The sequence below is a fragment of the Berghia stephanieae genome, chromosome 14 (assembly GCF_034508935.2).
Source record: "Berghia stephanieae isolate SIO BIC M18660-M18661 chromosome 14, UCSD_Bste_1.3, whole genome shotgun sequence".
Taxonomy (NCBI): Eukaryota; Metazoa; Mollusca; class Gastropoda; order Nudibranchia; family Aeolidiidae; genus Berghia; species Berghia stephanieae.
Genome location: NC_088373.1, coordinates 6,523,635 through 6,549,975, shown reverse-complemented (window position 1 = coordinate 6,549,975; position 26,341 = coordinate 6,523,635). Strand labels below are relative to the sequence as shown.

The 26,341-nt window shown below is 34.1% G+C and overlaps 1 protein-coding gene across 1 annotated transcript in view; it reads right to left on the bottom strand.

Moving 5' to 3' along the window:
• Window positions 1-477: 477 nt before the first annotated feature.
• The window catches only part of LOC144959787 (signal recognition particle receptor subunit alpha homolog), a 26,894-nt gene continuing 1,030 nt past the window's right edge, over window positions 478-26,341 (bottom strand). The window contains exons 2-14 of the mRNA XM_078892534.1: window positions 26,073-26,156; window positions 22,870-23,069; window positions 21,741-21,859; window positions 21,063-21,261; window positions 19,694-19,835; window positions 17,276-17,415; window positions 13,127-13,248; window positions 11,799-11,885; window positions 9,538-9,710; window positions 6,950-7,160; window positions 4,484-4,569; window positions 3,100-3,276; window positions 478-739 (exon numbers count right to left, since the gene is read on the bottom strand). Of these exons, the coding sequence (XP_078748660.1) occupies window positions 611-739; window positions 3,100-3,276; window positions 4,484-4,569; window positions 6,950-7,160; window positions 9,538-9,710; window positions 11,799-11,885; window positions 13,127-13,248; window positions 17,276-17,415; window positions 19,694-19,835; window positions 21,063-21,261; window positions 21,741-21,859; window positions 22,870-23,069; window positions 26,073-26,156 (1,869 nt within the window). The 3' untranslated portion in view covers window positions 478-610. The remainder of the gene's footprint in view (window positions 740-3,099; window positions 3,277-4,483; window positions 4,570-6,949; window positions 7,161-9,537; window positions 9,711-11,798; window positions 11,886-13,126; window positions 13,249-17,275; window positions 17,416-19,693; window positions 19,836-21,062; window positions 21,262-21,740; window positions 21,860-22,869; window positions 23,070-26,072; window positions 26,157-26,341) is intronic.

The following is a 26,341-nucleotide window of genomic DNA, read 5'->3' as shown; positions in this document are numbered from 1 at the left end:
CGAAGAAAAAACAAGAATGTTGGGATAGAAGACACAGCGAGTATCTCTCCTACCACATTGGACCCCATGATAACAATATAATATCAGGCCTGCATCTGCCCCCCCGAAAAAATTGCCTGAAAATCCGCGAGACATTTGGGTCTGGGTCCAAGACAGAGCTCTGGTAGGGGGTCAGGGGTCACGGAGACAACGTCGCCCTGAAGGCGAACCTTTTTCAATATAACATGAGCAAAGATCCCCATTTCCCGGAATATTTTCTTAGAATTTTACCAATTCAATGTCAATAGGTTGCGAAACAAAATGAAAAATTAAAAAAAATTTTCTCAGCGGAGCGAAATTGCCGGAAATGCAGGCAAATTTACAGGCCTGTAATATTAATAATAATAATAGTAATAATAATAATAATAACTCGAAAGGAAAAAAAGAAGAGAGGTGGAGCAAGAAGAAGGGCGAGAGGAGGAGGAGAAGAAGAAGAAGGGGAAGAAAAAAAAAGTGAAGAAGAGGAAGAAAAATAAGTAGAAGGAGAAGAAGAAGAATCTTTGTTTTGATGTTGTCATGATGCCATAATATTGTCTTGTTCCAGGAACGAACGTGTGCAAAAGAGGTTTATCTATCCCTTGAGAAGTGACGTCACCACAGCTTTGGCATTAAGGTTCCTGAGATCTGAATAAGTCTGGCCAGTGCCCACAAACACCACTGGTTGACCTGTAGTGTAGGTCATTGAGATCGCTGCCCCTACCTATATATATTTTATATATATATATATATATATATATATATATATATATATATATATATATATATATATATATATATATTATATATATAAATATAAAGGAAAAAAAAAAAAGAGAAAAGGTAAGTCATTTATTTAAACCTTTAAAGCTCAATATAGATAAATATATAATATTTGCTGCCCCTACCTATATATCTATATAAATATAAAGAAAAAAGAAAAGAAAAGGTAAGTCATTTAAACCTTTATAGCTCATTATAGATAAATAATATTTGCTTTATTAAATTTTTAATTTTTAATTTGAGCTTTTAAGGGTCGAAATGTCTACTAAATGTACTCAAAGTACTTTACAAGGTGCCCAAGCCAACAGCAGCACTTAATATGTAGGACAAAACACAACGCCATTAAGGCTCTATTACAATAAAACAATTTTCAACAAACACTTCTGTAACTCACTAGTTATTGTTACTCATTTTACACCTGATTGAGTAAAGAGCCTTCTCCAAAGACAAAACTTTGCACCACTTAGAGTGTCATACAAATCAGAGATCTACCGGTCTAAAAAAAAAAAGAGCTTTTATAAAGCACAATATCCACTAAACATGCTCAAAGCGCTTTACAAGGGGTGCCTAACCAACAGTAACATTTAACATGTAGGACGAGACATGACACCCGTTGGGCGAAATTACATTTTTTTTTCGGACAGAGACAATGCTGTTAACGACCAGGTACTCATTACACACCTGAGGATGGTGAGAGAATGTGAGTAAAGAGCCTTTTCCAAGGACTCAACTATGCACTGAGCGAGGCTCGAACCCAAGACTTGCCGATCCGAAAGCGAGTGTCATACCACTAGACCACATAGCCGCACAAAGACGGGTGATATACCAAAAGACCATAAATCTGCACAGACTTATAGTAAATAAATATGAACATTTATATAAGGCATTCCCATAATTTAACCATTCTCAAAGGGCTTTATTCAAAATGCTGCTCTTATTCTCTTGCAAGCCACATAATACAAAACTTGATTTCTATAAAATGTATATACATGGACAAGAGATCATGCTTATCTTGTAAATTATTTGTTTCATCAGAAATAAAATATTATTGGAAATGAAGATTTAAAAAAAAAGTTTTTCATGAACATCTATTTTGTCATGAATTTAAGCGAAACCAATGCAAGCATAACTTTGATAAAATATAAAATAAAAAATAAAATTCCCTTTATTCATCCCATAGAGGAAATTTGTCTCTAGGGTCTATTCCAAGGGAAGACTGGAATAACCCAGGCGTCAGCCACAGTGCAGCGCTGCAAATTGAGCTAGGGCGAGGTGACTTGCTCAAGGCCACACAACGCAGCAGCCTTTTGGGTACAAGCAAAGACCCTACCGCTGAGCCACGCGGTCCCTACTTGATGACATGACACTATAAAATGTGTTATGATCAGATCAAAATTAAAGCATATTAGTGGTTTAAACTTGTTTAAAGTGAATTTATGTGATGCTTTTGACATCACCATCACAACTGACGAAAACATTGCAAAAATTGAACAAGAATTAAAGATATTGAAGTATTAACTATTGTTATCTATGTTAAAAAAGGGACATCTTTTTTGAGTTTAGCTGTAGCCATCGTTAACTTATAGCCTGACACTGACCATAAAATGACGTCAAAAGACAAGTCTTTGGCCACAAAAGAAAACAAATCGCGAGTTGTATTTAATAGTTCAACCAATCTTATCACCCATTTCCTCGAGCTCTACTTACAACTCACTTAGCACTACACAAACCTTAAAATGACGTCAAACTATACATCTGAGAGAGTACTAATGTCAGGCTATATCTGTCATCTGCATTTTTTGCGGCCGCAAATATCAGGGCGATCCGCAAATTTCCAAAAATTGGCAAATCGTGGCAAATTTTGGGAAAATTAGCAAATCGCGTGGCAAATTTTGGGGAAAAAAAGAAGCGAAAACAAAATAACAAAAAAAAAAGGTGCGAAACTTGAGAAATGTTGCAGCTTTGCCTGGGCCCAAACCAAGGGAAGCTACTCTCTACGGATAATGATCCTTTAAAATCTTTGTAACACCGCTATTCATAATGTAGCCTCCTTAAATGTAATAAATTGACTTTTATATATATTTTTTTCTGTATCCCGTGTTAATTTTTACTGAAACGCTTAATTCTCCTCTGCAAATTTTTGGACAAATTTTGGTCTTTTTGGCAAATTTCTTTGGGGGTGGGTTTTTTTGGACAAATTTTGGCAAATTTTAGGTCCCAATTTGGCAAAAAATGCAGATGACAGGCTATATAAGCTTACGAAGGCGACGGCCCAGCCCTACCCGGCCCAGCCATACCCACCTTGTCGTCAATGGTGTCAAACTTGGTCAGGATGATCCCATCGATGAGGCGGGGTTGCTCCGATTGGGAGAAATCGGCCAAAGCCTGATTAAATTTGACTAGTTGGTCCACGGCCTCGTTGCCCACCAGGGCCTCACCCACAAACAGAACCAGATCTGGCTGGTTCACTTTCACCAGCTAGAGAATTATTTATATACACACAGTTGTATTATGTGAAAAACAAAAAAGACCACTTAAAGATACAGTAATGATAATGGCGATTTGTAAAAAAGGAGGACGATATATCAGTCCACCGGGCAAATTCAAACCAAAATGTAAAAATGACATAAACAGTGTCATATTTATATATGTAACTATCCATCCATCTATCTATCTATTAATCTTTCTATCTCTATCTTGAACTTTATATCTCTATCAATCTATCTCTACTTATCTACTATCTATCAATCAATCTATATCTATTTACGAGGGTGGGCTGAAAAGTTTGGCAAATTCCGTAATAACATCCTCAAATTTACGAATAATTAGTTAAACAATACATCAAAAGAAAGCTTGAACTTTCAGCAACTGATTGCTTACTTTACATTTACACCTTCAAAGTCCCAGAAAATTGTGAGCAGTATTTTACTAGCCTACGCCACAACTTTGGATTATTTTGGACAAGGAGAGTTCTTGTATTGGTACTCCATTGACTGGTGTTTGCTCTTTGGGTCATAATGGTGGAGCCATGACTCGTCTTCAGTGACTATTGCTGCTGACTGAAGACGTCACCTTCGTTTTCACACCTTTTCAATAGTTTGGAGCGAAAGGTTTTTCGTTGCTCATTCATCTCACTTGTCAACATTTGTGGAACCCACCTTTCCTGTATCCAAGGATCAGTGTTACGATGTGGTGCACCCTTTCCTGTAAAGTGGGTGAGTTTCATGGTTGATGGGTCATAGTTGTAGCAATCATTACCGTCAATTACATAATATCACTACAAGGAATCCTAGTAGAAAACGGTAGGGGCTGCCTGAAGTCGGTGATCGTGAAAATACTAACGAAAGAGTGAAAATGTAGAGGCTTTGTATGGGAACAAAACAGATAATGGACGTTTTGGGTACAAACCCTTCGTCAGCACAAAAATACACAAATTAACGTGGAAACAAATAAGATAAAATGCAAAATAACTTGTATTGTCTGTACGTAATGGTGGTTGCAGTAGGATACAAGTTATTTTGCATTTTATTTTATTTGTTTTCCACGTTAATTTGTGTATTGTTGTGCTGACGAAGTGTTTGTATCCAAAACATCCATTGTCCGTATTGTTCCCATACGAAGCCTCTCCATTTTCACTCTTTCGTTAGTATTTACAGGGGATCCTCTACCTTAAATTTCCACTCACCTTGCTAAGAGCCCTCATCAGAGGTTCATTGTCCTGCATCCTCCCTGCTGTATCAATCAATACCACATCCACGTGGTAATCACGGGCTGATGAAAATGATAAAATAACGACATCCAATTAATAAAATGCATTGAAATGTAGATTTAAAAAATCAGAGGCATGCTTTGGATCAAGGGTATAAACAACAAATTGTATATGAAACGTTTAAAATTTGACCAAAAAAAAAAAAATTTAAAAAAAAGGATCAATCTGGTAATTGTTTAAATCATTTTATTTTCATACATAAGTAAAATCATCATTGTGCATACCTGCCAACCCTTCCGTTTTTGGCGGAATCATTCCTATTTTCACTCTTCCTTTTTATACTATTCCGTCATTGTCTCTAAACTTCCGATTTTCAAAATATGATGATAATGGTGAGAATAACAAAGAGCGAAGAGGGGGAGGGAGGGGGGTTTTAAAAAGGTGAAATTTCTATTTTTTGTCTCAAATTCCTATTTTCAGGCGTTCTGATTCCACTTTTGGAATGTGAAGGGTTGGCAGGTCTGCATCGTGTCATGTTGTATATCATAATTACTTGTTAACTCTTTCAGCGCCATTGGCCGCACAGTGTGGCCGGTCTTGAAAGGCGAAAACAATAATGTAATCCAATCCTACTTTCTACAAAAGTACTATAAATTGAAACAATGGTATCATTTCTTTCATCAGAACATTCAATTGTCCCCAGGGGGATATTTTAATTGAGATTTTGCGCCGAATTCGAATGTCACTTTGTCTTAGCCTGTCTGTCATTCTCATGTTGCTTCAATCAGGTGTCAGCCATTTTGTGATGGAAATGTGAATATAGCCTCAGTGCTAAAAGAGTTAATTCATCTTGATAAGTGTTGTTTTCTTTGGATTTGTTAGTCCCTATCAGTGACATACAAGAACAAGATCCAGATCTTTATCCAGGCGCACTACATTCCAGGAGTAGGTAGCCCTGACCGTGGACAAGCAACTCGTCCCTTTTTGTTTGTTGCCCATTGCTTGTTTTTCTAGTACATACGGTCAAAGCCAGATAAGTACGGAACTTAAATCTTTTGGGTGTGTGATGCCCCCGTCAACGGCTTCCCATGTTAGGGCATGTCACCAATAATAATAATAATAATAATAATAATAATAATAATAATATATCTTTATTGTCCCCAAAAAAGTGGCAATTTGTATTTGGTTACACATTTATAACAATACAATATTGACATAGACACACTCACACAAGATGCACACTAGTAACATAGTAGTTATCGTAAAAACAAACAAAAAAATTTAAAAAACCCGGCATCAACAACAACACCATCATCATCATCATCGTTATAATCACAACAACCTTCCTAATATTTTCGTTACAATCCTTCACTTTCACCATTCCCCTATGACACCATTCACCATATGACAGTACGGGGTCATTCGTGGTATCATAAATTAATGGGGGGGGGGGGAAGGGTCCGATATGCTTTACTACAAACCAGCCGAAAGATGCCAGTGTAGTTAGAGCATAAATCATTTGGGCCATAGTGTAATAAAACGTACATTTACATTGCATTTTGTTGGTGAATATCTACAAAATGAATGGCTACAGTGTAATGAGATTCAGGTAAACGTGTCAGCAATCATTAAATATAAAGACGACTCATTCAAGTATGACAAAACCACACATATTTTTCAAATCCGACCTCTGATAGCGAATGCATGACTCCATGAAAAATATTGCGATAATAAGCACTTTTCAACAAAATGTAAAATATTTGAAAAGAATTGTTTTCATAAGAGTCTCTATATCAAAATTGTCTAAAGTGCTTTGAAGTTAGAGATGGAATTAGTTTTTAATAGGAATGGCTCATACTCATTATATTGTTATTGCTCTCGAAAAATGGGTAAAAACGAAAAATTAGCCAGCCGGACTGAGATCACTGTTACAGGTAATCACCGACCTTTGGAAGGAAATGCTTCGACCTGACAAAGGATAGACATAAAGATTGGACAATCAATATTTAAAATTTCTTACAACCCTTCCAAAAAAGTCATAAGTCATTTTAATAGAAACAATAGTTTGAACCTATATACAGACCTGCCAACCCTTCACATTCAAAAGTGGAATCAGAATGCCTGAAAATAGGAATATGAGACAAAAAATAGGAATTTCACCTTTTTACCCCCCCCTTTCAATATTTTTTCTTCTTACCATTAGCATCATATTTTAGAAAATTGGAATTTTAGAGACAATGGCGGAATAGTACCAAAAGGAAGAGTGAAAATCGGAATGATTCCGTCAAAAACAGAAGGGTTGGCAGGTATGCTATATAGTGTCATATAGAAAGAAAATTGGAAAATGCGCTTTTCTTAACTTGGTATTCCACGAAAAACAAAAAAACAAAAGGTTAAAAAAAAAAAAGAAAAAAAGGGAAAATCCAAAAAACCCAGACTAACCATAATTAATGGCCTCCATAGCGATTCCTGCAGAATCTTTGCCATATCCTCTTTCATACAGTGTTACCATATCCCTGCCATGAGCGTCTTTAGGATGCAGCGCGTTCAATTTACGCACGTGTGTGCGCAGCTGCTCAACCGCACCAGATCTAAACGTGTCGCATGCGGCGATCAAAACGCTGAATCCATTCTCCACCAGCCAAAAACAAATCTGTGGAAAGGAAAGAGTAAAGTATAGCATGAATACATCCGGCTAACAGTCCTGTCTTGCCAACTCAAAACTTTGAAAAAAGTTCTCAAAGGGGAAAAAAAAATGCACTTTTATACAGCATAATACTCACTAAATATGCCTATGTGCCAATTCAACAGGAAAATGTAGGATATCAACAGGAACATGTAGGATATCAACAGGAACGTGTAGGATATCAACAGGAATGTGTAGGATATCAACAGGAACGTATAGGATATCAACAGGAATGTAGGATATCAACAGGAACATGTAGGATATCAACAGGAATGTGTAGGATATCAACAGGAACGTGTAGGATATCAACAGGAACTTGTAGGATATCAACAGGAACGTGTAGGATATCAACAGGAACATGTAGGATATCAACAGGAACGTGTAGGATAAGATGTAACACCTGTATTCCTTTTTTTTTTAACAGGAGCTATTGATCCCTAAATTTCAAATTTCAGGAGCATTTAGTACAATAGTAGGTCTTAACCCTCTCCTTACCAATAATAGGAACATCGTCACATACATTATGATGCAACCAACAATTTTATCATTTTTTTCGGCATCATAAAATTGAACAAAAATATTTTGTTATAGTTATAAAAACTTAACACTGAGTTGTAGAGCGCATGACAACATATATGAAAGCGAGGGGAAAAAATGGTAAATGGAACCAAAAAATAAAATGATACCATTAATAACCACAAAATACAACAAGGGTAATACCACCAATACTTACAATAACAATAACAATAACAATAATAATAATAATAATAATAATAATAATAATAATAATAATAATAATAATAATAATAATAACAATAATAATAATACTAATAATAATAATACTAATAATATTAATACTAATAATAATAATACTAATACTAATAATAATAATAATAATAATAATAATAATAATAATAATAATAATAATACTAACAATAATAATAATAATGATAATAATAATAATAATAATAATAATAATAATAATAATAATAATAATAATAATAATAATAATACTACTACTAACAATAATAATAATAATAATAATAATAATAATAATAATAATAATAATAATAATAATAATAATAATAATAATAATACTAACAATAATAATAATAACAATAATAATAATAATAATAATAATAATAATAATAATAATAATAATACAGTAGAACATGAAAGTAACGTACTCGGAAATAGCGAGTAAAATCTAAATCCCCGTTTTTTTCCCTTATTTGAGTCAATAAAATTAGCATGAAAGTAGCGAGTATGAAAAAGAGGTCAACTCGGAAATAACGAGCATTTCCTGCCCCAGCCTAGGACTGCAAACGAAGTAAAGCAAAACAAGAGACAATGGCAATTTAAATATTTTTAGCCTAGCCTCTTTTCTTTTCTTATTTTTAGTCACGAGTAATATTACATAGTAGCCTAGTCTGTAGTAGTACATAATAGGCGAAACAAATTTGGGTGGGGGTTGGGTTTGTGTGCGTGTGTGTGTATTGGGGGTGGGGGTCAATTATTCACCTAATGTGGTGCCACGCGACGCGCGAGGTAAACACATGTCAACATGCCTCACTTCGGTCAGCATCGGTCAGCGAGTAGCATCGTTAACGAACGACACGATAAGCAAGAGAGGGGAGTGTGGAACCATTATTTCAATGGGTCAGTGATTGAGTGATGCGCTTGCTTACCTCATCAAACATGCCGAGTGCATACAAACACTCGCGCAAACACGCACACACTTCTATGTTCTTGTTTATTTTCTAGTCATGATTTTACTTGAAAATAAAAACAAAAAACAACAAAAAACCAAGCATTCTGCCACTTCTGTGAAGAAATTGAAATAGGGGCGACGGCTTTTACTCGAATTACACACTGAGGGGAATAACCAGCAACATTATAACCTTTCCTGGCAACTTGGGAATAGCGAGAACTCGGAAATAGCGAGTAATCAGGAGTGGACCCGTCGAACTCGCTATTTCCGAGTTCTACTGTAATAATAATAATACTAATAATAATAATGATAATAATAATAATAATAATAATAATAATAATAATAATAATAATAATAATAATAATAATAATAATAATGATAATAATAATAATAATAATACTACTACTACTACTACTACTAATAATAATAATAATAATTATAATAATAATAATAATAATTATAATAATAATAATAATAATAATAATAATAATAATAATAATAATAATAATAATAATAATAATAATAATAATAATAATAATAATAATAATAATAATAATAATAATAATAATAATAATAATACTGATATGGCAGTCCCGTCGCATGCGGCATGGACAGCTTCACAAAAGAATGTACCTTGGCCAGATTGGTAGATTTTCCAACCCCGTTCACACCACAAAATGTGACCGTGTACGGACGCTTCTTCTGTTTGGCATCCAGAGCATCTCTCAAAATATCGATGCGTCTTTTGGGCGACAGGATCTGGACGCAGGACTCGTGAAGGGATGTCTTGACAGTGTTAGTGATACCTGGAAAAAAAAAACAACCCAAAAGACATATATTATCTGTCATCTGCATTTTTTGCGGCCGCAAATATCAGGGCAATCCGCAAATCTTGGCAAATTTCCCAAAATTGGCAAATCGTGGCAAATTTAGGAAAAATTGGCAAATCGCGTGGCATATTTTGAGAAAAAAAAAGAAGCGAAAACAAAATAACGAAAAAATAAGTGCGAAACTTGAGAAATGTTGCAGCTTTGCCTGGGCCCAAACCAAGGGAAGCTACTCTCTACGGATAATGATCCTTTAAAATCTTTGTAACAACGCTATTCATAATGTAGCCTCCTCAAATGTAATAAATAGTGTTTTATATATTTTTTTCTGTATCGCGTGTTAATTTTTACTGAAACGCTTAGTTCTCCTCGGCAAATTTCTTGGCAAATTTTGGGGATTTTTTTGGGCAAATTTTAGGTCCCAATTTGGCAAAAAATGCAGATGACAGATATTATTACAGTGAATGACATAATCAGTCATGGCATCACTCAACTATAGTGATCCCGTGGATGATTCAGAGACTGCTGTTACATCTCCAGAGGTGGGTGTGAACATTTGTTACAGTGAATGACATGATCAGTCGGATGGTGAAAAGGTTTGAACTGAAATATTGATTGCCAAGCTTAGTTAGAAGGTCAATTTTGATCAAATATGAGTTCTTGTCATAAATGATTAAACCAACCCTTTTTGTACATCTTCGGGAAATATCTAAGCTTAATTTCACTTCTAAATATTTTTTTACAGCTAGTCAAGTTGAAAAAGTATGAAATTTGATAAAAAGTTGCTTGATACCCTTTCCCATACATCTGACCATAACTTCATGAAGAATCACCCGATTTACTTCAAATAATGCTCTGGGGACCATACTCTTTCAGAAAATGCAAAAAAAAAAATAATTTTTTTAAATGCAAATCCAAAATTTTCACCTTCTGACTGATTGTGTCATGCACTGACACAAATATTACACAAGAGATGCCAACTTAAGATTTGTCTCATAGGAATTTCAGACACCACTAGGAGAAATTTCAGTGCTGAAACAGGAATTTCCACATACATAGAAAAAATGTGAATGTTGCTGCTCGGAGCTTGAAGAAATAAATAACAATGTGAAATTGAATGTAAGCTTCAATTTAATGTACAAAAACAGATAAAATGGATGTTTAGGGTTTCCCCTTTATCAACAAAACAGGATGAATGAAACACTACAGATGAATGAGATAATGTGGTAGTGGCATTGTTACGATAAATAAAAACATCATCTTAACAACGCCACTACCACATTATCTCATTCGTCTGTAGTGTTTCATTCATCCTGTTTTGTTGATAAAGAGGAAACCCGAAACGGCCATTCTATCTGTTTTCGTACATTAAATTGAAGCTTAACATTCAATTTCATTGTTATTCATACATAGAAGAAGAGAATTAAGGTAGTATCTGCAATTGTGTTGACATGTTTTATAGTTCTAAAACGATAACTGATTCGAACAGTACAATATACATATAAACACAATGCCCTATAATACCATCCCAAAGTCTCTTTATTTCAAATGAAATAAAGCTCTAAAACCAATGGTGGTGGATGTAATAGTGGTGGCATAGATGATGATACGAGGGTGGTGGTTGTGGTAGTATTGGTAGTGATGATGATGTTGATGTGGTGGTGGTGGTGATTATAGTAGTGGGTGTCCTGATAGCTCAGTTGATAGAGCACTCGCGTCACACACAAAGGGACCGAAATCGATCCCGGGTGCAGTTGAGATTTTTTTCTGACTCCCCTGCTGTCTACCCAGCAGTGATTTGGTAGCTGGGTCTGCCAGATCTGGGAGAAAGTACTTTGAGATAGACTAGCGTGTTAAATGATGATAATGGTAGTGGTTATGGTGATGATGATGATGTTCTGGAATAATAAAATACAATCAAAATCTGAAAAAATAACGAATGAAAACAAAAATAAGAAAAATGTCGAGATAAACTTAGGAGAGGTGACACGTCTGAAAATGTTCCAGAAAAAAAAAAAAAAGAAGTTTTTTAAAGAAAATATCAATTGTAAAAAAATAAAATCTTACTGCCAAAGGTGCCGAGTATCTTTCCCTCCAACTTCTTCGCCACGGAGTCGCACAACTTGAGTGCTATGTCAGAAGCCACATTTTTAGCTGATTAGAATGAAGAGAGAAAAAAAAAGTCTAAGATATTGGTCAAGCTTCACCAGCATCGCACACTATCAAATAATAAATAAATAAATAAATAAACTTTATTCATCAACGAGGAAATTGGATTTACAAACACGAATTAAGGAATGAATAAAACAACATGGAGAGAGAAAGATAAAGTGAGTAAATGTGACTCATATAAAAGGAAACAACACAAAACAAACGACATTTCGCCAATTGGCAGGGCAGACCTGCCAAATTGAAAACTTCAAATTTTGTAATTTCTGTGTCATATTTTTTTTTGTAATTTGACAATGAAATTCGTAATGTCTGAAATCGTATAAGAACAACCACAATTTGACATTGATGATCACTTCAACATTACATCGTCATGCACTGTAGAAATGCTTTATTATTGTTATTATTATTATTATTATTATTATTATTATTATTATTATTATTATTATTATTATTATTATTATTATTATTATTATTATTATTATTATCATAATTATCATTGTAATAGTAGTAGTTGTAGTAGTAGTAGTAGTAGTAGTAGTTGTAGTAGTAGTAGTAGTAGTAGTAGTTGTAGTAGTAGTAGTAGTAGTAGTAGTAGTAGTAGTAGTAGTAGTTCTTCTTTTACTATTATTATCATCATTATTATTATTATCATCATAATTATCATTGTAATAGTAGTAGTTGTAGTAGTAGTAGTAGTAGTATTAGTAGTAGTAGTAGTAGTAGTAGTAGTAGTAGTAGTATTAGTAGTAGTAGTAGTATTAGTATTAGTAGTAGTAGTAGTAGTAGTAGTAGTAGTAGTAGTAGTATTAGTAGTAGTAGTAGTAGTAGTAGTAGTAGTAGTAGTAGTAGTAGTTCTTCTTTTACTATTATTATCATCATTATTATTATTATCATCATAATTATCATTGTAATAGTAGTAGTAGTAGTAGTAGTAGTAGTAGTAGTAGTAGTAGTAGTAGTAGTAGTAGTAGTAGTAGTAGTAGTAGTAGTAGTAGTAGTAGTAGTTCTTCTTTTACTATTATTATCATCATTATTATTATTATTATTATTATTAACTAAGTATTACCGAGAAACAAAATTCGTAATTTTCCATACAATTTTGTATTTTCGTAATTGGCCATGGCATTTGTCTAAAATTCGTAAAATTACGAAAAATTTTGTAAGATTTGGCAGGTATGCCTTAGCCTGTAGCCTCAGTCACATGAATCATACGAAGAACTTACCTATAAGATGGTCTTTCATCTTGTCCAGTGCTGGCTGAATGTCTTCTCTAGTCAAAGCCTTTGAGCCGACGAGTTTCTTGAACATGGAAAACATGCCCCCACCAGATGATGACTTTGGTTTGCTGTCGGGGAAAATAAGTATAATAAATAAATGGATGATATTTCTTTTCTATTTTAGTAGTAGTAGTAGTAGTAGTAGTAGTAGTAGTAGTAGTAGTAGTAGTAGTAGTAGTAGTAGTAGCAGTAGTTGTGATGGTAGTAATAGTAGTAGTGGTCATACTAGTAGTAGTTATGGTGATGGTAATTTCATAAACACCACAAAGGATAGTGATTCATAGAGACAGCTGACCAGCAACGATGATGATTTCTTTCTTTGAATGTTCCTACATAACACTGACTAAAACAGAATATAATAAAGTTCCCCCTTATTCATGAAATATCTGAGATAGCCATAGTGCAGCTAAACAAAATAAAAAGAATACATATATAAATTTCTCTTTATTCATGAAATTTCCGATATAAACAGTGAAGTGCAACAAAACAAAAAGAATGGCCGAGTGGTTAAGGCATTGCACTGTGAGCCGGATGACCCGGGTTCGAGCCCCGCTTCAGGCACTTTCGATTTTTTTCCTTGAGCAAGATTATTACCCCCAATTCGCTCACTTGGACAACATGGGTGATTCCTGTTGACATCAGACATCTTGTTTGATGAGTTATCTATATTCCTTCGTGGAATGCCTAGGCGACGATATCTTATGATGTCGTGGCGCAAAAGGCATAATTTTTAATTTTTTAAAAATATGCCTCACTGGAAGTCAGATTTCACATGTGGACCTGCCCATTTGAAACCTTAATTAGGAATCACAGGGTTAAAAATCAGCATTCTCAATGAATGAACAAATTTGTTACTTAAATAATTCTTTATTAACCCCCGATCCTCGACCGTTGTATAAACGTAACACACCATTCCGACCCCAATACCGCGGCGGTGGTTTGAATGGAACACACCTTTTCCGAGTCACACGCGCTTCAGTTGAAGAAACATAAGACAGACCCGACCTTGATTCAGTAAAAATTCCATTGTGTTCTTTATGAAATAAAAGCCGAAGTTTGATTGGTTGATATTATTAGTTTCAGCCAATCAGCAAACAGTTTATTTAAGGTGTTCGGGTTGAGTATGAAGCTAGTTTTTGACGTAAGAAATGACGCGATCAAACCCGAGTGACGCTATATGTTAGCTACGTCATTCAAACTTGCTAGGCAAGTACTGGGAACCGGTCGTTATTTCCGGTTGACATCAATGCGGTACTAGAGTTAAACTTTAGGACGACTTCAGCATTCATGAGATATGAATAAAAAAAAATTATGGCATTACCACTTATAAACTGTATCCTTTGGCATATACATACCTGTCTACTTGAACATTTCAAAATCAGTAGCCAACACAAAATTCATCAGTAATAAATGGTACAATTTTAACAACACCCCACCAACTAACAAGAACAACAACAAAAACAAAAAAATACTGAGTATCTACAAGTTTCTACACGTAAAATAAATGTTGTTGAACTCCACCGTTACCACACAGCGAATAAAACTAACTTAATTTTTGACTCTTTAGTTTTTGCTTTGATCTTGCTGTATCCCCCGTGCCACCCACTGTGCATCTTCCCCTGTCGCCCATTCCACTCCCCTGATCACAGGCAAATCACTGATAACAGGGAACTTCACCTGTCACAAGTGATTAATTACCTGCACCTTCGTCAGTTGAAACAAGGGGAGGTAAGTGAGGTCCGAAAACAAGGGTGATATTGTCAAAAAATTCATAAGAAATGCACTCCTTACATCATTTAATACTGGAAACCTATGTGTCACACACAATTTCTTCTTATTTTTTTTTATATTTTAAATTTCTGTCGTCATTATATATATTTTTGTGAAGTGCCAATTGGATTATAAAGCAGATAAGAATATTTCAAATTAGTGAGTGAAATTGTTCTGTCCACCGTATATCATTGATTAAAATATTTTTAAAACATGTTTTGACACCATGAGGGTCATATTTTCTTATACCCTAAAATAATTCAATAAATTTGCAATTAGTATGTCCAAGAAGTACGCTTAATTCACACGAAATAAAAAAGTTATGATTATTTAAAATCTGGGCAATCCGTTGTGTGAAATAACATTATTATTTTTGGTTGAGTGATTTTATTTTTGATATTAATTTTATTTGTGGTACTGAAATAATTGTTTTTGTACTACAGACGTGGATGGAACATTCTCTTGAAACTCAAATAACAAAACTAAATAATCTATGTAGACTTTGTGGCAAAAGATGTTTGAAAAGAGGAGGTGGGAGAAGCAATTTAAAAAGATAAAGAAAAAATTGCATGACATGAAAGAATGTAAATAAAGTATCATCGGACCAGTTGGAAAAGCAATACAACATGTTTTAGATCAGAATAAAATTGTCAGACAAGCATTTCACGGAGGCCACTTCATTGCCAATCACTGCCACAAATACATAAAGAAAGTAATCTACAGACACCTTACAAAGACAGCTATACATGCAGTTAGTACAAACACCCAAAGAGACACCCTAATCACGAAAATAATTCAACTTGAGATCAAATATAATACTTTAAATGACAGCTACAGAGATGTACATAAATTAGTATCACATTCAAATCCCATGTCATCAGAAGAAATTAAAAGAGCAGAGGAAGCCGTCGCAAGGTATTTGCAGAATTACAGAGAAGCATTCCCTCACTCAATTACCCCCAAATTACATATATTGGAAATGCACTGCATTTACTGGTTGAAGCGATATAAGATAGGTTTAGGATTCCATGGCGAGCAAGGTGGTCAACTGCTCCATTCTAGCATAGGGAAGATTGAAAAAAGAGCAGGAGGACTTCGAAGTGAAAAAGCAAAATTGTCTTTCACAATGGAAATATCATTGCTTCAAGTTGAACCAGACGTCAGTACTTCATAAAGGCCCCTAATAATAATCCTAAAATTAAGAATGATATCTCTCCTTTCTGGTTGGTGTTGAAAATAGATGCGAAACTATTGTTAAACTTGTTTATTTGTTTTCATAATGGTGTTGCATGCATTGTGATTAGACATGAAACTTTGTTAGTTGTGATGTGTGAAAATAGAAGAGAGAGAGTGATAGAAATATTTCTTAGTAAATTTATTACTGACAATGTGATCGGGAACGTGACAGACCATAGAATTTATATTATTCATTAATGAAATATGTCATCAAGTGAATCTTATTCATAAGGAATGATTGGATATCAGTTTTATAAGACACACACTAACACGTACCTTCCAGTCATCACTGTGACTGGCTAATTTGTGGACAGGACACTGGTGGATTTGATAAGGAGTTACCACAATACCAAGACCTCTCACAGGACTGCCAGGTCTGAACAGGCCATAAAACTTACATACACATTTTCCTTATTCTCTTCTGCTTCTGATTATCCCACAATTATTTGCCTGTACGGTGACTTATGCTATTTATTCACATGTTTCTTACCAATTATAGTTATGATCTTGCATTGAATTATAGTACAACTCATGGAGAGTGGCGTTGTAAAACCATTCGGTTCATAGCCATACAAATGGTATGACAATATTCTTTACATTATGAAGAACAAGAATATATGAATAAGAAAAAGTTACGTCAACGGATTATTGAGCAACGATTATTTGAAAATATCAATAAAATGCAGAATCGGAGAGAAAAAATACAGGTAGCGAAAATGCCGATGCGGGTAGCATGATGAGTCATCGACCTGTCACAACTTGATTAATTACCCTCCCACCGGTGGAGCGCTGGCTCAAACTAAAAGTTCGAGTTTTAGTCGCCGTGACCAGCTGGCAATCGACTAAGCTATCATGAGCGTGAACTGAGCAGTAGCCTTTATAACTTTAAGGGAACATTTTTTTTCTTTCTTTGATAACTGCGGGAACTTAAAAGAAAAAAATTATTGTTTTTTTTTCCTCTCTAATACTCCGACCAAATTGCTGTGAAATCAAAATCCGTAATATTTCTTCCATTTCCGTATGTCCAAAATTGTTACCTAATTTCCGTAACAATTACGGCAGGTATGCATATATTATTTCAAATGTTACCTTGATGAAGTCTGTTTGGAGGATGTTGCTTTAGCATCTTCCACCTCCTCCTCCTCCTCATCATCATCATAATCATCATCATCCTCGCTCTCTGTCTCGATATCTCGTAGCTGACCGGCCATCTTGCCTACTTGAGCCCTCTGTTGAAAGTCATCGTTATTAAAAAGTACTTTGAAATATCAACCATCCAGTGAACCCTAGAAATTTTATTTAATTATTCAACAAGGAATATTTTATTATTATTATTATTATCCTTACTGTTTGAGCCAAAGCTGCTTAACTGAGTGCCATTACGTAAATATTGTTCAATCAGGGCACATTTTAATAATCAATAATGTGGATAAACCTTTATAAAGAGTACACAATCAGGACCATAGACATGAAATATGGGAGGTGTAGTAGTTCTCTATCTCTCTCTCTCTAGTAGTAGGGGTAGTATATACTACTACCTCTAACTGTTTCTAATACTTTATTCCAATTCCAATTTATCAATATATTACATTATAGTCTACATTATATCTATTTTACACTCCATATTGCACGACGTATTGAAAGCCAAATAAAAAGAAGAAGATGGCGTTGGCTGGGTCATGTGGCCAGAATGGAAAAAGGGTCACTTCCCAAGACAGCCCTGCACTGGACAGCAGATGGGAAGAGAAAGCAGGGAAGACCCAAAGAAACCTGGTGAAGGACCATGGAGAAAGAATTAAAGGAAACAGGCCTGTCCTGGAATACAGCCACCGCACAAGCAGCCGATCGCAAAAAATGGAGATGTCTGGTGGATGCCCGAAGAGAATCAACCATTGCATGATACATCCTCCTTTTTAGATGTTTTGCTGAATTGCACACCTTTTATCAATATTTATTTCCATATTTTAATTCGTACTTCCTTACAAAGGGGCATTCTATTTCCTGTCCCATCATTGTTTTTGTTTATTCACCTTAACTACACTACGCCATTCACACATTCACACCTCATCCGTCCTTAGTGTTTCATTCATCATGTTTTGTTGATAAAAGGGAAACCCGAAACATACACAGAATTTGTCTTTGTCAACTAATTTGAAGCTTAAAATTCAATACTTATCTTTATTCTTTCTTCTATCAATGCCACATGACTTTCAATACAAGCAGAAATCAAAGACTGAAAAATTGTATTACTCTTAGACAACTGCTCAGCACATTCAAGATTACAGTTAAAAAACATTTACTGACAAACAACATTCAACCGATGGATCAGAGCGTCATAAGAAATTTGAAAGGATAATACAGATATCTTCTGAATAAAAGAATGATTTTGGAACTTGATGTCAACAGTGAGACCAACGCAATGGAGGTAATTTTTAAAAATTAAGCTGATCGATGCAATTCACATATATGCTTGCAAAAGTATGAAGCAACATAAAGCAGGCCACAATACAAAATTGTTACAAAAAAGCCGGGTTTTTAACCATATTGAGAATGGAGAGCGGTTTGAAATAGACAACATGTTGGAGATACTGGGTACCATGACTGATGAGGAATTTAATCTTCAGATAGATTTCAACAAAGACTTGCAGACATCAGAAATGCCGACAAACTCTGATATAATTCAGGAAGTGAAGAGGCAAAAGATGACTGATAATAAAAAGAACGAGGAGGAGAAAGAAGAGCCGTTTATAAAGCCATCTTCAAAGGAAGTTCTTGAGGCAATAAATACAATACGACACTATGCTATGAGCAGAGGGAAGAATAGCATATTGTTTAATGTGGAAGACATTCAAAATGGCAGTCTAACCCAGCAGAAAAAAATTGTTTTTTTTTTTTTTAAACTCAAACAAGCTCTCTACAAAACAACATTATGTTCTTATTAATTAAAAAAAAAAAAGATCATTCTTCAAAGTTTGTAATGTACAAAATGTGACTATTTTGCTGCAGGTGATAAGGAGGGGGTAAAGCAACCCTCCAATTACCAGTTTTAACTGTATTATCATTGTCATCATCACCATATGTGTCAGTGCATGACATATATACATAATCAGTCGCAAGGTGAACATTTTGGATTTGCATATTTAATTTTTTTTTTTTTTTTCATTTTCTGAAAGAATATGTTCACCAGAGCATTTTAATCTTTATTTGAAGTAAATCGGATGATTTTTCATAAAGTTATTGGTCAGATGTATAGGAAAGGTAGGCATTCAGCAACTTTTCTCAAATTTCGTAATTTTTCAACTTGACTAGCTGTAAAAAATATTTAGAAGTGAAATTAAGCCTCGATATTTCCCAAAGATGTAGAAAAAGGGTTGGTTTAATTATTTATGGCAAGAAATCCTTTTGGATAAAAATTGATCTTCTAACTAAACTTGACAATATCTCAGTTCAAACCTTTTCACCATCCGACTGATCACGTCATTCACTGTAACAAATGTTCACACCCACCTCTGCAGATGTAACAGCAGTCTCTGAATCATCCACGGGATCACTGTAGTTGAGTGATGCCATGTCCTTGGAAGTGCCTTCATTGTTCCACTTGGTGGCTGCTTTGCCTTTCTTCTTGGGGGCCTCGGGACTCTTGCCATTGCTGATCAATAATAATAATGATAATAATAATAATAATAATAATAATAATAATAATAATAATAATAATAATAATAATAATAATAATAATAATAATAATAATAATAATAGTAATAATAATAATAATAAAAATAATAATAATAATAATAATAATAGTAATAATAATAATAATAATAAGAAGAAGAAGAATAATGATAATAATAATAATAATAATAATAATAATAATAATAATAATAATAATAATAATAATAATAATAATAATAATAATAATAATAATAATAATAATAATAATAAAATAATAATAATAGTAATAATAATAATATTAATAATAATAATAATAAAAATAGTAATAATAATAATAATAATACATAGCATTTATATCACACATTTTCATCACCATGTGATGCTCAATACACGTTACAAATAAATATACAAAACTTACTTACATAAAATATGTACCAAAATTATATCAATAGCAGCAGTGTATGTAATATTGTATCCATATCATGAAAATGTAACAGTAAAAAGGTAGTGCTTTAACAATGATTTAAAACTATCAATAGATTTTGCTTCTCTTATCCTTCTGGGCAGGTCATTTCACACAGAGGGCCCAGTGTGGGTAAAGGGGGCTGCCATAAAATCGATAATAATAATTATTTCTAAAAGTAAGCTTTGTTTTGTCATACGAGGTCCGTAAATTCCTATTTGGTATATATATTTCTAACATGCTTTTAATGTAGTCAGGTGTTTCATCATTTAGGCTGTTAAAACAGAGCAATCTTAAAATTGATTCTTTCCTAGACAGGCAGCCAGTGCAGCTCATACAGAATAGACAGGGAGTGTGCCATTCTCTTTTGTCTTGCCACTAATTTAGTTGCACTATTCTATATGACCTGCAGGCACGAGATTTTATCATGGCTTATGTGAGACAAAAGACCATTGCAATTGTCTAGACGTGATAAAACAAGAGTTGTGACAAGTTTCATTGTTGCATCTTTAGTACGGAAATCTCTAATGGTGGATATTTTCTTAAAATCATTTGTAAGAAATTTGTAATATCGCATAACAGGCGTCATGTCACATCCTACATGTTAAATGTTACTGTTGGTTAGGGTCCCCTTGTAAAACACTTTGAGCATGTTTAGTGGATATTGTGCTATATAAAAGCTCAATTTTTAAAAAAAAAAACAAAAAAAAACTTACAACATAAATGAAAATGATAAACCAGTACCTAACTATGGCAGGACTTTTCTTCTTCCCCTTGTTCATCAACTTGGCAAGATTCCGTTGTCTCGTATCCTCATCCAGCCCACTATCATTTTCTGGAGTCTCATTCAGAGATGAGTCCACAGTGGAGGCCACAGGAGGTGACGATTTTGACGACGAGGATGGCTTAGGAGAACTGCTGGATTTTATACCATTGGATTTTGCTGTCGATGAAAAAAAGGAGATGAAGAAAAATTAAAAGCTAAACCTTAAATAAGATAGGATAAGATATACTTTAATCATCCTTGTATGGAAATTATAATTATGTACTGGAACACAATTCGGTAATATATAAAAAAAATATCAATGTAAAGAAATTAAATAAAAATTGGCAAAGAATATTAAGTCTTGAAAAGTACAGTGGAAGAACAAGCAGACATATTATGATGACAATGCGTCAATAATACTTATGTAGTCTTTGACAGTGAAAAAAGATGTCTCAAATTAAAATTCTTTTTGATCAATTTCATAATTTTTTTTTTCACCAGGTTCATTCCAACACAAAGTATCACATTGAGGCAGTGTTTTATGTGACTATAAACTGGACATGTTAATGGCTTCAAGTTCAAGTGATAATTTCTTTATTTTTTTTTTTTTTAATTTTGATCTATAGCATTCAGAGATATTTGTCGTCATTGAGTACCTTTAGGAGCTTTGTTCTCCTTTCCTTTAGAAGGCTTCGTCTTCTCATCATTCTTACCCTCCACCATGGACGACACGGTTTTCTTGGACTTATGGGAATCTTCAAACGTTCTCATTTTCCTGCATTTAAAGAAAGAGAAACTAAAAGGTTATTAATTCGTACAATATGAAAAAGACAAATGCAATTTATAGGGCACTTAAATCCGACATAAATGTATTGAACATCTTGCTCTCACAGGAAAGATAGAAGGTAAAAAGAGTAAAGTTAGACCAAGAAAATACATATTTGAATAGTTTGAACAGCTGGGTGACAAAGAAAGAGAAGAGTAATATCATATTAGTTTTCTGAGGTTATCTGATTAGAGAGATGAATGGCGTACCATGATCACCAATGTCTGGCACAGACATGGTACTTCAAGAAGAAGAAAAGAAAGAGGGATGGGATGGGGGGGGGGGGGGGGAGAAAATGTTAACAACAATCATAATATATTAAAAAATATTTATTTTGCATTCATCCTTCCGCCGGTTGACTTTCAACCGGATACAAAGGAAGTGTAGGAACAGAGATTGTCGACTGGAAAAATGTGGGTAGAGAGAAACGTCCTGGTCCGACATAGGCTGTGCTGTGTGTGTTAGTTGATTACTGATTATGCATGTGTTCTACAACTTGCGACGCGACAATCCTGTGGCGAGACACTAACTGTCAGCGAGGAATCGCCAACCGAGAATACCTGTGGGCAGCATAGAGGGCAGTAGGCAGTGAACATGTGTGGGTGGTGACATGTCCAGTGGAGTGTACAGGTGGTGATTATTGACAAGATGGAATGATAATATACCTAGCTGACTCGTTTGTTTTGTCTTTGACGTGACAAATAAACAGTTTCCTTTTATTTTATTTTTTGAAAGTCAGTGCTCAAAACGGAATAAAACCTGATTTTTTTTTTTAAAGCAGGCAATAAAACTCATTTTATTTTTTTTGTTAGTTCTGTCCCTTGATGTTACCAATTTTATTTCTACGTTGTCAGCACTTAATAGAACTTATTGAGCAAAATCGAATTGTCAAAAATCCGACGAATGTTGAAAGATTTACAGGCCTGCATTAAATGAAAAACAAAACATGGAAAACTTGCCTCCCCACTTTGGTCTCTTGCTTGCTCTCCTGTTCCCGGTCCTTGAGCATTGCATGGAACACCGAGTCAAAATCAGAGAAACTTGCATTCCCAAGGCTTTTACCCAAAAGAATATTCTTGTAACGCTCTCTGAATTCAAGTTGAATGTCGGTGAGAAACTTGTCCACGTAGGACAGTTGTAGAATGTTTTGGTATGCAACCTGTGTGAATGAAGAGTAAAAATTTTAAGACAATCATGGGAAGGCAATAATAATAATAATAATAATAATGATATAGGGATAGGATAGGGACTGATTCTCGAACCAAGATTTGTTTTTAAAAAGCAAAAATAAAAGATGATAGACTCCGCTCCAGATTTCACCTGTTTGTTTTTTTTTGCTCAAATAATGGCAAATGAGAAAATGAGTGGCAGTCTGGCACTGAAAGAAAAATAGAAGGCATAGCTTCTCAGAGTTTATACTTATACACAAAATAATCCCTAGTGACACCAAAAACTAAAATTAAAGAACTTTAGAGACATAATCCCTAGTGACACGAAAAACTAAAATTAAAGAAATTTGGAGACATAATCCCTAGTGACACCAAAAACTAAAATTAAAGAACTTTGGAGACATAATCCCTAGTGACACCAAAAACTAAAATTAAAGAACTTTGGAGACAGAGTTCTCAGGAATACCTGTTTTTTTGCTTTTTTGTTGTTGTTGTTTACTTTCCAAGATTTTTCTACAGAGAAGACCTAAAAAAAATATCTCTGTTGTCTATCTGAAATTTAGTAAAGTATTCATGTCTTTATTGTTTTTTTCTTGTTGGCTGAAGAAGGGTTTTGATCCTGAAACGTTCCGTTTTGGTATTTTGTTCTATTTTGAAGCTATTTTAATCAATTTTGTTTATTACTTTTTACAGTCCAAAGCTTCTAGCAGCCTAGTATCACAACATGGAATTATATTTCACTATTTATAAGACTGTCAAGTAGTGTTGTACAATCTTTACAAATGACCCAAAGTTTGACCGAGGGTGCAAAGTGACCAACCATTCACATCAATTCACGGACAAACAAGGACTGAATCTCAACAGAAAAACACAAACTCATCCCTTCCATGTTTAGTGGTTAGTTTACATTGTTTTTGTTTTTTTTAATGAAGTTTCCTCTCTTTCATAATCTACTTGTTAAGATCAAAGTGATAACTAAGAATGTGAAATTGAATGTAAGATTCAATTTAATATTTTTAAAAACCCAGATAAAATGGACGTTTCCGGTTTCCCCTTTATAAAAAAAAAAAAGGTGAGAGAATGTGAGTAAAGAGCCTTTTCCAAGGACTCAACTATGCGCCGAGCGAGGCTCGAACCCAGCATCATCTCTGTCCTAAAAAATTGTAATATCTTCTAACAGGCGCCAAATTTCGTCCTACGTGTTAAGTGTTGCTGTTAGCCAGGGAAACATTGTAAAGCGCTTTAAGCACTTTTAGTGGATATTTGCGCTATAAAAAAAAAAAAAAGCTCAAACATTTTTTTAGATAAGTCCACAACTCAATTTCTTTTTAAAATCTGGACACACGTCAGAGAGCAGCTTCTTATTATTTTGTGTTATTTACTGTTTCTCTCCAAACCGTTTCAGTCTTTTATTTTTCTGCTTCTCTTGAGGAAGATGGTTTCTATGATAGTCTATGCATTAATCATTTTATTGAGACAGCGTAGATGAATTATTCGACCAGACGACAGAGGAATATCTATCTATTCATGTAAAAGTTTGATGGGTTAAATTTCTCTGAATTCCATCCATTACATTTATGGCTTCCATCACTTCAACCCATTTTATCAATCTAAACGTAAAATTCAAATTTCTGGAACTCATGTTGAATATTTCATATGGTAATAATAATAATAATAACTTTATTGCATCCCAAAAAGGAAATTTTTTGTACAGACGTGTTATAATTTACACAATAAGATAAAAATACAATGGAAATACGATGTATATATAAAAAAGGAGCAGCTCCATAACCAGAGCTGCGCTTTATAATATGAATAATTTCTACATTGTAAAATAGTTAAAACTGTCACTATAACTATAAATTGAAAATTGAAAAGATTGCAAAACAAATAAATTAATAAATTAATATTTACATTTTTTGAAAGTAAAAATGCGAAATAATTATATAAAATGATTATTGCTTGTTGTTATAAAGCCTAATACTGGACGGCAGAAAAGATTTTCGGTGTCTCTCTGTTTCCGTTGAAATAGAGAAAGGGCGACCACTTCTTTCTGACATAATAATAACCGATGGTCTTAGTGGATGATACTGGTCATTTAATATTTTAGGTACAGCAAAACCAAGGATGGATACGTTGACTGATTAACTGATTAATTTATTTAATGTTAGATTAACTGACCAATCAATAATGATGATAATTTTTGGTGTCGAATTGCCACAATTGTAACAAATTGAAAACGAAATGAATATGTTTATGTTGTGTAAATCGCACACGTGAAAGAAAGAGAGGAAGAGAGAGAGAGAGAGAGAGAGAGAGAGAGAGAGAGAGAGAGAGAGAGAGAGAGAGAGAGAGAGAGAGAGAGAGAGAGAGAGAAAATAAGTAGAAGTGATATATCTGTTCAATGTTATAGTTATCATATAACGTTATAACAAGTGTAACTAAATGACAAATTGCCATATTTATAGAATAGAATAGAATAGAAGGTATCTACGTCGCTTGATTAGGCCACTGGCCTGTCGCCGAGTCTTTCCAGTCACTGAATGTCTTATTCAGAACAGATCTAATGCATTTCCTACCTGATCTTGTGATCAGGGGCTAACCTACACTACACTTTCTCTACTGATCTTTTGATCATAGCTTTTTTGGGTGGGAGGCACTTCTACACTATGCACATAACTTTCCGTCACAGCATCTAATCTATTCTTGAAAGCATTGACACTCGGTGCTTCAACGACATTTGCTGGCAATGCGTTCCAACGTTCAATAACTCTCTGTGTAAAAAAGTTCTGTCGAAGGGTGGTTTTAACTCTGGGTTTCAGAAGTTTATATGAGTGGCCCCTGGTGACTGATTTTTTGTCTACTCAGAACAGCCTATCCTGAGTTGCGTACAAGCAACGAGTGAACTTATATTTATGGACAGTAAAGATCTATTATTATTATTATTATTATTAATATTTAATCCGAATTGATGTTGTGGGTCACAAACTTACCACAAATATTAACTCAAAGTTGTTGTCAAATTTATACTTGAGTTTCAGGGACCCGTGGATGAAGTGGTCATTTCCAGATCGTTCCTTTTTAGATAAGAAAAAAATAAACAAAATTAAATTTAATCAATTCATGGCTATTGAATGCCAGGGCAATAGAATAAGCGACAGGTTAGCACATTTTAAACCTAATTCAAATTGTATTCATTTTTTAACCATTTTAAATATTTGAATTCAGACTATAATGGTATCAGATTGACTGTTAATTTCAA